General features: G+C 56.2%; 1 protein-coding gene across 2 annotated transcripts; it reads right to left on the bottom strand.

Annotated features, from left to right (window-relative positions):
- Positions 1 to 4,245: 4,245 nt before the first annotated feature.
- On the bottom strand, positions 4,246 to 10,738 carry C1QB (complement C1q B chain). Of its 2 annotated transcripts, none has more exons than XM_008148115.3 (3): positions 10,618 to 10,738; positions 6,066 to 6,267; positions 4,246 to 4,958 (listed from the first exon to the last, which is right to left on the bottom strand). In XM_008148115.3, exons 2-3 carry the CDS (start codon positions 6,244 to 6,246, stop codon positions 4,384 to 4,386), a joined length of 756 nt encoding a protein of 251 aa, XP_008146337.2. In that variant the 5' UTR covers positions 6,247 to 6,267; positions 10,618 to 10,738; the 3' UTR covers positions 4,246 to 4,383. The 2 variants fall into 2 exon arrangements, with proteins under 2 accessions (XP_008146337.2, XP_054576669.1); XM_054720694.1 differs by lacking the exon at positions 10,618 to 10,738 and adding an exon at positions 10,375 to 10,462.
- Positions 10,739 to 11,861: the final 1,123 nt, after the last annotated feature.

Raw genomic sequence — 11,861 nt, 5'->3', positions numbered from 1 at the left:
GCTTCCTCTCTGGTCAGGGACCGTGTAATCACTCCTCCCCCTTGTCCTGTGGGTGTCAGGAGTTCTAGGTTCCTCATCAGTAGGCGTGGGGCAGGCCTGAGAACCTGTTTCTGTCACAGGTGAGTCTAATGTAGCTGACGCGTTAAAGCCCCTCCTTCTGTAGGGAAGTCTGAGGCTCAGAGAGGGGTAGCGCCTTCTCTGAGGTCACACAGGAAGCCAGGTTCCAAGGCCAGCCTAGAACCGGGAGCTCTTGACATCCCACCCAGGGTGTTTGCTGCTCTGCCAGGTCCCGTCACTGCTGGGGGTGTCCCTCCCTGGGTGGGCCCTGCCGGGTTTCTTGAACTAACACCCCCTCTTCTCCTGCATCTGGTCCACAGGGCTGTCTGTGAGCATGCCTCCTGGCTACGTGCGAAAATAAACACGGCTCGCCGCTTGCTGAGAAAGGGCGTGTGTTTGTGTGTGTGCTGGGTAGGGGGTGGTTTAAGGCAGGGCACCTGGTGTCCCCTTGTCAGCAGGAGGCCAGAAAGGGGGGGACATGGAGGAGAAACGGGGGTGGGGGGTGGGACCTGCAGTGCTCAGAGCAAGGGGTGCTCAGCGTTGGGGAAATAGGCCCCTCCCCCTCGCCCTTTCCTCTGTCTGCTGTGAACGCCTTCACCGTCACCATCAGAAGGTAATCACAATGGCCACAATGGCAGCAGGAACAGAAGAGGGTAATCGCCGCGTGCTCGCCCTCACCAGCCCGATGCTACCACCGCCCACAGATGGGAGAATTCAAGTCCATACAGACCAACACGCTGAACCCGAGCTCCTGACCCCAGCCACTTAAGTGCGGTCTGGCTCAGCGGCACCAACTCCCCCGCCGCCGCCCCCCCGCGCCCCAGCTTGTTAGAAAAGCAACTTCTCAGCCCCCACTCACCCCCCCCAAATTAGAACATGCATTTACAAAGACCCCAGGTGGTTTGAACACATTTAAGTTTGAGGAGGCCTGACCATCATAGCACCCCAATTCCAATAACAGCCCACCAGGGATAGCTATAGCTAATACTTGTGGCAACCTGTCTGTCTACTGGGGGCTTTGCACATAAAAGCCCACTGAATCCTCATCCACTTTCTGGGGGTAGGATTACCACCCCCATGTTACAGATGAGGAAACTGTGACCCAGAGAGGTTAAGTAATTAGCCTGAGGACACACAGCCTGTAAGTGGCAGAGGTGGGATTTGAATAGAGCTTCTCTGAGACCACCGTCCTTCTCGTTACCGGGCTCCCAGCCTTTCCTCCCTCCCTGCATTGTTCATCTTGCGTAGCTCTCAACAGAGAGGAAGTCTATTTCCCCTTTTTCACCTCGACCCGATGTAGCCAATGGACTCCGGAGGGCAGACACTGGGCCACCCCTAGTCACAGCGTTTCTGTCCATTAGCACAGCCCTCTCCCTTGGGGGCTGGGGTGGGGGGTGGGGGACAGAGGACCACCTGTGCCAGCATCACCTGGGATATTTGGGAAAAGTGCAGATTCCTGGGCCCCTCCAGGTCCTAGGAAACTAGAGCCTCTGGGATGGGGTCTGGATTCCAGTAATTTCCAGGGATTTTCGTCGCCCACTAACATTGGAAGCCAGGTGCCAGGGGTTGCATTGCCCATTTTACAGTCAAGGGCAACAAGGCCCCGAGAGTTTTTCTGTTCCGGTCCCATGGCCGGAAGCTGGCTGACTGGCACGCTGGCTTGGGAGCCCGGCGGTCCTGGGTTCAGGTTCCTGCCCCGCTCCTTCGGAGCCTAGAGCCATACCTGGGTTTGCAGCAGGTTGGCAAATGCAGCCCACAGATCGGGCGCAGCTTGCTAGCTAAGAATGGCTTTTACATTTTTAAAAGGTTGGGGGAAAATCAGGAGAAAAACATCTCGTGACGTAGGAACATTATGTAAAATCCAAATTCCAGTCTCCATAAAAGTTTATTGGAACGTGGCCACGCTCATTTATTCACACACGGTCTGCGGCTGTTCTCTCACTGCAGCAGGAGAGGTGAGCAGTCACAGCAGGGACTGGATGGCCCACAGATAGAGCCGAAGATAGTTCCCATCTGGCTAATTACAGGAGAGGTTTGGCAACCCCGGGTCCAGAGCAGTGAGTCTCCAGCTGTCGCTGCATCGAAATCACCCGGAGGGCTTGTTAAAACGCAGGCTGCAGGGCCCCGTCTTCAGATTTTGCGATTCAGTTCGTCTGTCGTGGGGCCCGAGAACCTGCATTTCCGACAAGCTCCCAGGTGGTGCTGATGCCCGAACCACACCTTGGGGACCCTGGTTTAGAGGAACTTGGGTCTTCAAAGCTGACACGAACCCCACCCTGGAAGCTCACAGCCCACCCAGGGAGCAGAATGGGCTTGGGGGGAAGAGAGGGAGGACGCAGGAGCTCTCACCACCCACCCACCCCTCTCCCAGGCTGTCCTTCTCCTGGAGTCGGCTCCCCCTGGTGGCAGCAAGCCTGGACCGCGCCTGGCAGTTCGGCTTTGATTGCCCAGCCCTCCATTTGGAAACACATTTCAAAGCCTTCAAAGTTTGCACATCCTTTCTCCTAGGCCTAGGGCGTCCACTTGGGGGAATTGAATCCAACAGAAGAACCTGGAGCGGAGGTGGAGAAGCTGGGATGGGGCACTGTAGGCAGGAGGTGGCAGACATTCAGTAGGGCCCGCCCAGGCTGCTCTGAGAACTGCTCCCGCCCAGAGGGCTGGGCCCCTGCAGTCTGGGGAACAGCGCACAGAGCTTAACACCAGGTTAAATAGACCTGGATCTGAATCCTAGATCTTCTGTGTAACACGGGCAAAGTAACATCCCCTCCCTGAGCCTCATTATTCTTATCTGTAGAATGGGAACAATAAGATTAGAACAGATATTTTTTCCATTGATTTTTAGGGAGAGTGTTAGAGAGAGGGAAAGACAGAGAGAAACATCGATGTGAGAGAAACACATTGATTGGTTGCCTCCTGCACGAGCCCTGACCAGGCTTCGGCTCAAGGAGGAGCCTGCAACCAAGGTATGTGCCCTTGACCAGAATTGAACCCAGGACCCTTTTGGTCCACAGGCCGCTGCTCTATCCACTGAGCCAAACCGGCTAGGGCAACAGTGGTTCTTAAAGAGTCCCACCACCCCGCTCCCCTCCCAGCAGCAGCAGCAGCAGCTGGGAACTCTTTGGAAATGCAAATTCCAACAGCCCTTCAGGTGGTGGTGGGACTCCCTAAGTCTGAGAACCACTGGATTAGGGTACCTTCGACTGTTCCTGGGGAGAATAGTTGCCAGACATTTGGCTGAATAATCCTGAGCTGCTGTTATTGTCACAGGCCGGCTGCTTCTTGGCCTCAGCCGATTGGGCCAGGAATATCCTTGCTCCAAAGAGGACCAATCAGATCCCCTCTTCTGGGATCTGGAAAATGGATGCCACTTCCATGAGGGTAGGGGCTAACTAACCCAGTGGTCGAGGATGTCGTTGGAGAGGAAAGCAACCCATTTTCCCCACTTGCCCTAACAGTGACAGGGCCAATCTGTAGAGAGAGACTCAGGGCCCCGAGGCTCAGAGGGAGACATGGCAGCCTGGCCTGTGGACATCGTGTCTGGATCCCATGTCCACTGAGGCATTTGTTCTAATTGGATGGCTGGGCTTGTGCCAGTCTGGGGAGCTCCTGGGAGGGGGAGCACTGGGGAGAATCAAAAGGGAAAGAGTCTTGGCTCCAAGGTCAGTTAAGACTCTGGAGGGGGGCCCCTTGACCCCTTGGGTGGGGATGTGTGACATTTTAAGCAGAAAACCCTTTAGAGGCCGGCCTAGACATGCTGCCTTGAAGGAGGTCCCAGGTCATCCGTAGGCAGACCTGCCCTTGAATCTCAGCCAGGCTGTGGGATTGAGGACACTCTCTTCGTCCCTCCAATCCTCCGTTTTCTCCTCTGTAAACTGGGCATGATGCACCATGTCTCCAAGGATGAGTGTGAGGATTAATGAGAGAATGAGGAAAGTGTCTAGCTCAGTGCTGAGAGCATAGTAGGTGCTCAACAGATGGTGTTCCCTCCCCATCTCCCACGGTGTGGCTGTCACAGCGCTGGACACAGAGCCTGGCCCTCCAGTCACCTCCAACTAGAGAGTTTCTGTTGTCAGAGGTCATTCGTTCATTCATTCATTCATTCATTCATTCAACTAGCATTCAAGCAGCATTTCTCAGCACCTACTATGTGCCAGGTGCTGGGACACAGAATTGAATTAGACCACTGGCCCTTGGTCATGAAGAGTTTATTTACTCATTCACTCGGCAACATCCATGGAGACTGACTGTGTGAGGGTAGTGCTGGGGGTACAGTGAGTATTGCTGGTGGGTGAGGGGGTGGGGTGGGGGAGGAATCAGCCCCACAGGTCACACCTCTGGGTTCGGGAAGAGCAGGAACCCGGAGAAGATGCTGTTGGCGCCTTCGATGCCCAGCAGGGAGTTCCTGTCCGTGGCCTGCAGGAAGACGCTCTCCCCCTGCTCCAGCTTGAGGACGATGCCCCCGGTGGTGACCTGGAAGGTGCTCTGGACATAGTCACAGAAGGTGACCACCTTCTCCATGCGCTCCCTGCCGCGCATGAGGTTCACGCACAGGTTCCCGCGTGAGCTGGCGTGGTAGGTGAAGTAGTAGAGGCCGGGCACCTTGCAGGTGAACCTGCCCATGCGAGATTCATAGTTGTTGTTCACGTTGGTGATCACGTGGTCAAAGCGGATCATCTGGTCCTTCCGCAGGGGAGTGTTGATCTTCCGTAAGGCGGAGAAGGCGACTTTCTGTGTAGCCTTGTAGTCTCCCGATTCACCCTTGGGGCCACGGGGTCCAGGGGGCCCTGGGGTGCCTTTGGGGCCCACGGGGCCCTTGGGGCCGACTTTTCCTGGCTTCCCGGGCGTCCCTGGGTCCCCCTTCTCTCCAAACTCGCCATGGTCTCCAGCGAGCCCTGGCAGCCCTGGAAAAGCAGGGAGAAGAGAAATGAGGCGGAGGTCGCCGAGAACCAAAGACAGGAGCCCTGGACGGAGAGGCAGGGAGCCTGGCCGAGTGACCTTGGACCGCGCCCTGCTCCTCTCGGGCCTTAGCCGCCCCTCTGTGAAAGGAGGGCGTTGGGCAGAGCGCCTCCAAGTCCCTTCCAGCCCGGCTTTCCGAGTCTGTGATGTGCTTGGGCTGACACAGGGGGTGGCAGCACGCTCCCTGAGGAGAGCAGAGGCCGGCCCTCCCCACTCGCTCGCCCAGCACCCTGGTTCCAGCGTAAGCCTGGAGGCTGGTAACGAATTAGCGGCACACAGTCAGCCCGCTGTGTTCCCTCCCCCACGGCTGACACCCCTCAGCAATCACGCGGTCTTTCTTTTGGAACTTGGGCGTGGGCCTTAGAATCCTCCCACTCCGCCACGCCAAGCAGCCACGGCCCTTGGTTCGGCACAACAAAGATAAAACCTCTTTCCCTATAGAGTGGCAGCGCCGAGTGGCTGAGAACGTGGATTCGGGGCAGATGGGCTGCTCCCGTCACATCTGCCACATTAGTTGTGTCGCCTCGAGTGAGTCAGATTCTTCGAGGCTCAGCTTCCTCATCTGTAAAATGGGGATGCTGAGATTCTGTGGCCTTGTGAGGATTCAGTGAGACTATTTGGGGAGAGGGGTTGGCTATGGGTCAATGAATGAATGAACTAGATTTCACGGGGGGTGGCGGGGTGTCTTTATGGCAGGAAGTCTCCTTTGAACCCCGTGACAACCCCACCGAGATACCCTTGTCCACATTTTACAGGGAAGGAAACAGCAATCAGGGAGGCGACGCCACTTCCCCTGGAGGTAACCAGGGCTGTGTGCCTGAGGTGGTGCCCTCTCTGCCTGGATCTAGGGGTCAGAGATCCCTGGCCTGGTCGCAGCCTCAACGTTTGCGGGGCCTCTTCGTAAAATGGGGATCAGAATTCCCTCCTTGCAAGTGATTGCGAGGGCTCAGCCAGCGGATGGGCATCAAGTGCTTCTACAACCTCTAAGGCGGGCGGGCCAGGAGGTGGTGCCTCGACCAGTGACCCCAGTGTGTCCCCAACGTAGACAGCACCTTTCGCTCCCTTTGTCCCTGGGGTCCCCGGGTTCCCGTCAGAGCCCGGTGTCCCGGGAATGCCCGGGATGCCAGGGATGGCCCCGGATCCGGAGCAGTCCCTCTGGGCCTGGGAGACATCAAGAGGACCCAGCAGCAGCAGCAGCAGCAGCGCCAGGAGGCCGCCCCTCGGCGTCTTCATCACCTCAGTCTTCGCCGCTTCCTGCGGGGGGACAAGAAGATGGGGTAGGTTACTAACTACTGTGGTGCCGCCTCACGTTAATTAATTAATTAATTAATTATTAATTAATTAATTAATTAATTCGTTGGCTGGCTCGTTGCTTCCTTCAGTCGTGCATGTGTTCTCTGAGTGGGTCCTGCTCGGGGTGCTGGGGACACCGTGGTGCACAGGACAGATGTGGCCCCTGCCTTCATGGAGGTCAGCATGCAGGTGAACAGAAATAGTTAGGGACGGGCGACGGGTGCTCTGACAGCAGGGACAGCGCCTGCCCGGAGGGAGAGGGACTGTGCTGGGTGGGAAAGGGCAGGTTTGGGGAGGGGAGGCCTCCCACCAGGAAAACGTTGTAGACGGGGGAAGCGTCTCTGAGAAGTGAAGTTTCGGCTGGGACCTGAAGGGTCAGAAAGGACCGAACGTTCCCGGGAAAGGACCGTGGAGGCAGAGGCCAGAGGCAGAATAGAGCCTGGAAGGGGGAGGACCAGCAGGGGGAGAGCGGCCAGCAGAGAGGGGGTGGTCGGAGTGACCGGGGGCCAGGGCCTGGCGGCTGTGGTGTGTGGATTTTATTCTTTTTAAATGTATATATATATATTGATTTTAGAAAGGAAGGGAGAGGGAGAGAGAAACATCAATGATGAGAGAGAATCATTGATCGGCTGCTTCCTGCACACCCCCCACTGGGGATCGAGACCGCAATCCGGGAATGCGCCCTGGCCAGGAATCGAACCATGAGCTCCCGGTTCACAGGTGGATGCTCAACCCCTGAGCCATGTCAGCCGGCTGGATTTTAGTCTAAGTGCTCTCACTCATCGGAGCCTCTGCGTTCAGGGTGCCGGAGCTGCCTGCACAGCGAGCCACTTCCCATCCTCATCGCAGCCCCACCAGGAAGCAGCTGTTACTTCTCACAGGGGAGGACCGGGCCGAAGCTCAGGGTAGCCACGTCACTCGTTTGAGGTCACATAGGAAGGACTGCAGCCAGGACTCGAACCCGGGCCTGCCCGGCACTAACGCCAGTGTCCCTGCCAGCACACCAGTCCGTCTCTTCTTGGTGTCTATTCCTGGGTCCCTCCAAAGGCTGTGGGCCCTGGTGACAGGGTGGTGCTGGCCCCTCTCCACCCCAGAGAACTAGAAGCAGTGCCTCATGGCACGAGTCCCCAGCATGGAAGCCGCCGTCAGCTCCACCCCGTCCAACCTTAGCTTTATTGAATTAAGCTGACCTTCACTAACACAAATTCGATCACTTTTGAAGTGAACATTCTGGTGGCATTTAGTATCTTCACAATGTTGTGCAACCACCACCTCTCTCTCGTCCCAACACATTCTCATCAGCCCCCAAACACGCTGTACTCATCAAGCAGCTACTCCCAGGCCTACGTCCCCCTCAGCCCCCGACAAGCACCAGTCTGCTTTCTGACTATGGACTTTCCACTCTGGATAGTTCATGTCAACGGAATGACACAATACTCGGCCTTTTGTGTCTGGCTAATTTCACTCAGCATCGTGTTTTTAAGGCTCATCTATGTTGTAGTACGTATCAGAACTCTATCCCCTTTACGGCTGAATAATACGCCACTGTATGGACACATTACAATTTATTTACCCATCCATTACTGACGGGCATATGGGAAGTTTCCTCCTTTTGGCTGTTGTGAATAGTGTTGCAACGAACATTCACGTACAAGGTTTTGTTCGAATACCCTGTTTTTTAATTCTTTTTTAGTTCTCCCTAGCAATGGAATTACTGATATTACTGCCTGGGGTCTCAGAGTACTTCTGTGTTGAGGAATTTTGAGGAACCGTTAGCCTATTATTATTAAATCTCCTCAATAGCATCTCTGCCAAGGGCTCGTCCATCCATGACTTGCACCTTCTCAGCAATGGGCAACTCATCACTTACCAAGGCAGCCCAGTCCACCTTGGCCCAGATCCACATCCTCCCCCTCCTTCGAGGTTGGGGCCGAAGCCGTCTCCTCCAGGGAGCTTTTCCTCATCACCCCCCCCCCCCCGCCCACAGAAGCTGAGCTATTTCCTGCTCTTAAAACGGGAGCGCCAAGTGACCCCGATACACCTCCCGGGATGGCGGTGGGGACCCGGGCAAGGCCATGGCCTTGTTCAGACTTGTTGCTGCTGTTGTCCGATCCTCATAGCACTCTGGGAAAGTGGGTTGTGATCATTTTCCCATCCTGCAGATGAGGAACCTGAGGCTCCAACATTAGACAGCAACCTGCCCACAGTTATCTGGGAGTTGGTTAAGGGCGGCGCTGCGGCCAAACTCCTTCCATCTCTGCCTCACGCTGGCTGGGCCAGCCCAGAATTTGGCACGTGGAGGCTTTGCTGGGATCAGAAAATTAGCCTCGCCCCCTTCGTCTGGTTCTAATCAATCCATTGCCCAAACTCCTGCCTATGGCAGACTCTGCTGGGAGGCTGCACGGGGGCTGTGACCGGGACCCAGTGACCGGCGCGGGCTCTGCCCTGCTCAGAACAGAGGGCGATTCAGGGCATCTGCTTATTTTTAATTTTTGAATGAGCATCAGTTCCCTCTCTTGCTGGAGGTTTAACAAAATGGTAGATTGTAAATGCCTTGAACAATCCGTGCGTTAGGCACTTAGCGGGCACCAGGCTGTGTGCCAGACCTTCATGTGCCGTTATTGCATTGAATTTGGTTCTTACAACGGCCTCTCGAGAAAGCATCCCTGATTCCTCATTTTACAGATGAGGAAACTGAGCGTGGAGAGAGCGAGAACCTCGATCAAGGTTACAGCGCTCCCCCCCGCCCCCCGCCCCCTGTGGTTGGGATTTAAACCTGCGCCCACTGGACCTTAACACTCACAGGTGTTACATCAAGAGGCTGCGGTACCTGGTGGTGAAAGCCTGGGCTTTGGAGCCTGCCGGCCGGCAGGAGGAGCTAATGCACGGGCTGGACGGAGAGCCGTGCTGGGCCCGGCTGGTGCCCCCTGAAGGACGCTCTTATTATTGCTGTTACTGTTGCTGTGAGGCGGCAAACATCCCAGGTCCACATCAGGCCTCCACCAGGTCTTAGCTCAGGGCCGCAGGCAGGCCCTTCTCTCTGGCCAGTTTCTCCTACAAATGGGGCTAATGCTAACCTCTAGCTCACAGGGCTGGTGGGAGGACAGGTGAGTTAGGGCTTACGGCAGAGTCTGGCATGTTGGAAATGCTTACTGCATATTAGCTATTTTTAAAACGATCACCATCATCTAAGAGTCCCCCAGTTTGGGGACATGAGGGGAGATGGCTGGAAAAGTAGAAGAGGATCGGTCCCTTTGAGAGGTTGGGCTCAGAGAGAGGGGGTTGGGGGTGGGAGCAGGTCCTGACCTTCGATGAGACTCAGGTTTCTTGGGGAAGTGGGAGGTGGGTTGGGGGGGTGGGGAGATCAGAGTTCTGGCTCATTGAAGTCTCAGACCTGGATGTAGATATAAAACTCATCTGGCCTGACCACCTCCTGCCTTCACCGGCCATCACCGCCATCAGCCTTGCCCCTTTACTCTTGTTATTTTTTCCTGCATCGCTGACCCTTTCATCTCCCAAAGCCCCAACAGCGCCTTGATCCCTGACTTTGAGTCAGGCCAACTTGACCTTGAACCCTTCCGCCTTCTGCTGCTACCTCCCTGCATGACCTCACACAAGAGCCCGAACCTCTTTGGCAAAGTTCATTTCTACCTGACAGGGCTGCCAGAGGATTACATGAGATGGAACCTATAAAATAAGAAGGCCCCTGGTGTGGGGCCTGATCCCACCCCCTCCTTTACAAACGCCGAGCTCACTCAGTGCTAACTCACAACTAACCACCGCTCACCGGCGAGTGCCATGATTTCTTTAGAAGATCATGCTGAGCATGGAAATAAGAGGAGGCAGGTGTTGGGGATGCTGGGCTGGGTGGAGGGGGACCTGGGTCCTGACATCCGTGTGCCTCTGACATCTTGACCCAGGTAGTATGCTAAACACTGGGTGACCTTGACCTCCGTTAGGGCACATAAGACCCCTGAGAGGTTCTGATAGTCCCAGAGAGGGTCTCAGCTGAGAGGTACACGACTTGCCCCAGATCACCAGCGCTTCAGAGGCAGAAGCAGGACTCACCTTATGCTGGAGGCTCCCATTTGAGGCCGCCTCCCCATCACCTGGGCCCTAGGCAGCTCAGGTCTCCAAGCTCACCTCCAGAGAGATTCATCCCCGAGGTCTGGGCCCAGGCAGGAATCCGCAGCGTTAAGCACGCCAGGGGGCTCCCAGGCAGGGGATGCAAGGTCTGCACTTTGAGAATCACCACCCGCCACCCCATTGGTCCAGCCGGCCAGTCCCCCAGGCACCACGCCCCATCCTCACCTGGGAACCTGGCGTCCTGTGAGGCCGCTTGCGATGCCGTTTGGCTGGGCAGCAGTGGGACCAGGAGCCGGGAGCCTGATGCTCTCAGTCCAAAGCGGAAGTTCCATTCCCCAGAGAAGGGCAGGGCCTTCCCCTGGTGGCCCCCTCCCCCGGGCACAGCAGCCCAGCCCCCCTCCTGTCACCCCACTCTCACCAGGTCCTGCTGCCTTCAGGCAGTTTCAGGTCCTGTTTCTGTAATCGGCATGGCCTTCCTGTAAACGGGAGGACAGTGGTCAGTTCGGTTTCGCCTGCTCAGCAGCTGTGGGGAGAACGGGCTGTTCTGGGGAATGTCCACAGCGGGTGGCTCGGGGCCAGGGCCCCTGACCTCATGGTCTTCTACGGGAACAGGGATGTTCCTCAATGAAGTGCAAACATGGCCGGCCTGGTCCTGGGTGCTGAGGTTGGAGTCAGAAACCTTGATTCCTAACCTGGCTCTGCCACTTAGCAGCTAAACGCTCTCAGCCAGGGGAGCCCAAGGGAGTCCCATTTCCTGTTACATGATGGGACCACAATTGCACCTGCTCTTGGGATTGCACAGGGTGGGGGGCGGGGCTCAGGTGGGACAGCGGAGGAGAAAGGGAGGGTGAGCTGTCAAGTGCAGACCACCTGTGAATTGTTAGTATCACGCCACGTCCCAGGCGTCTCCTTTCTGGGATCCTCTCTTCTGCTTTCTTCCCATTCTGCACCCCAGCTCTTTCCCTGTTTTCAGAAAATAATCTAATCATGAAAAAATGAATTTTAAATGTGGTCATTATTTATTGATACCCCTCCCTCTGCTTCCAGCGGGGCGTGAAGCTGAGGGCAATTATAGGCACAGGCAGGGGCCTGTTGCTTGTTTTTTTTCTTTTTTAAAATATATTTTTATTGATTTCAGAGTGGAAGGGAGAGGGAGAGAGAGATAGAAACATCAACGATGAGAGAGGATCATTGATCGGCTGCCTCCTGCACGCCCCCTACTGGGGATCGAGCCCTGCAACCCGGGCATGCGCCCTTGACTGGAATGGAACCTGGGACCCTTCAGTCCGTAGGCTGACGTTCTAACCACTGAGCCAAACCGGCAAGGGCAGGCCTGTTGCTTGTTGATCCGGGAATCACACCACGTTCGAGCTGGAGAGGGCCTTGGAGGTCACCCAGCCCATCCCCTCGTCCTAAATATGGGGACATTGAGGCCTGGGTGGGAGACACTGGTCGTGAGCCTGCAGGTG

Source organism: Eptesicus fuscus, chromosome 9 (assembly GCF_027574615.1).
Source record: "Eptesicus fuscus isolate TK198812 chromosome 9, DD_ASM_mEF_20220401, whole genome shotgun sequence".
NCBI lineage: Eukaryota > Metazoa > Chordata > Mammalia > Chiroptera > Vespertilionidae > Eptesicus > Eptesicus fuscus.
The sequence above is the reverse complement of the archived record's forward strand: the minus strand, read 5'-3'. Positions and strand labels throughout refer to the sequence as shown.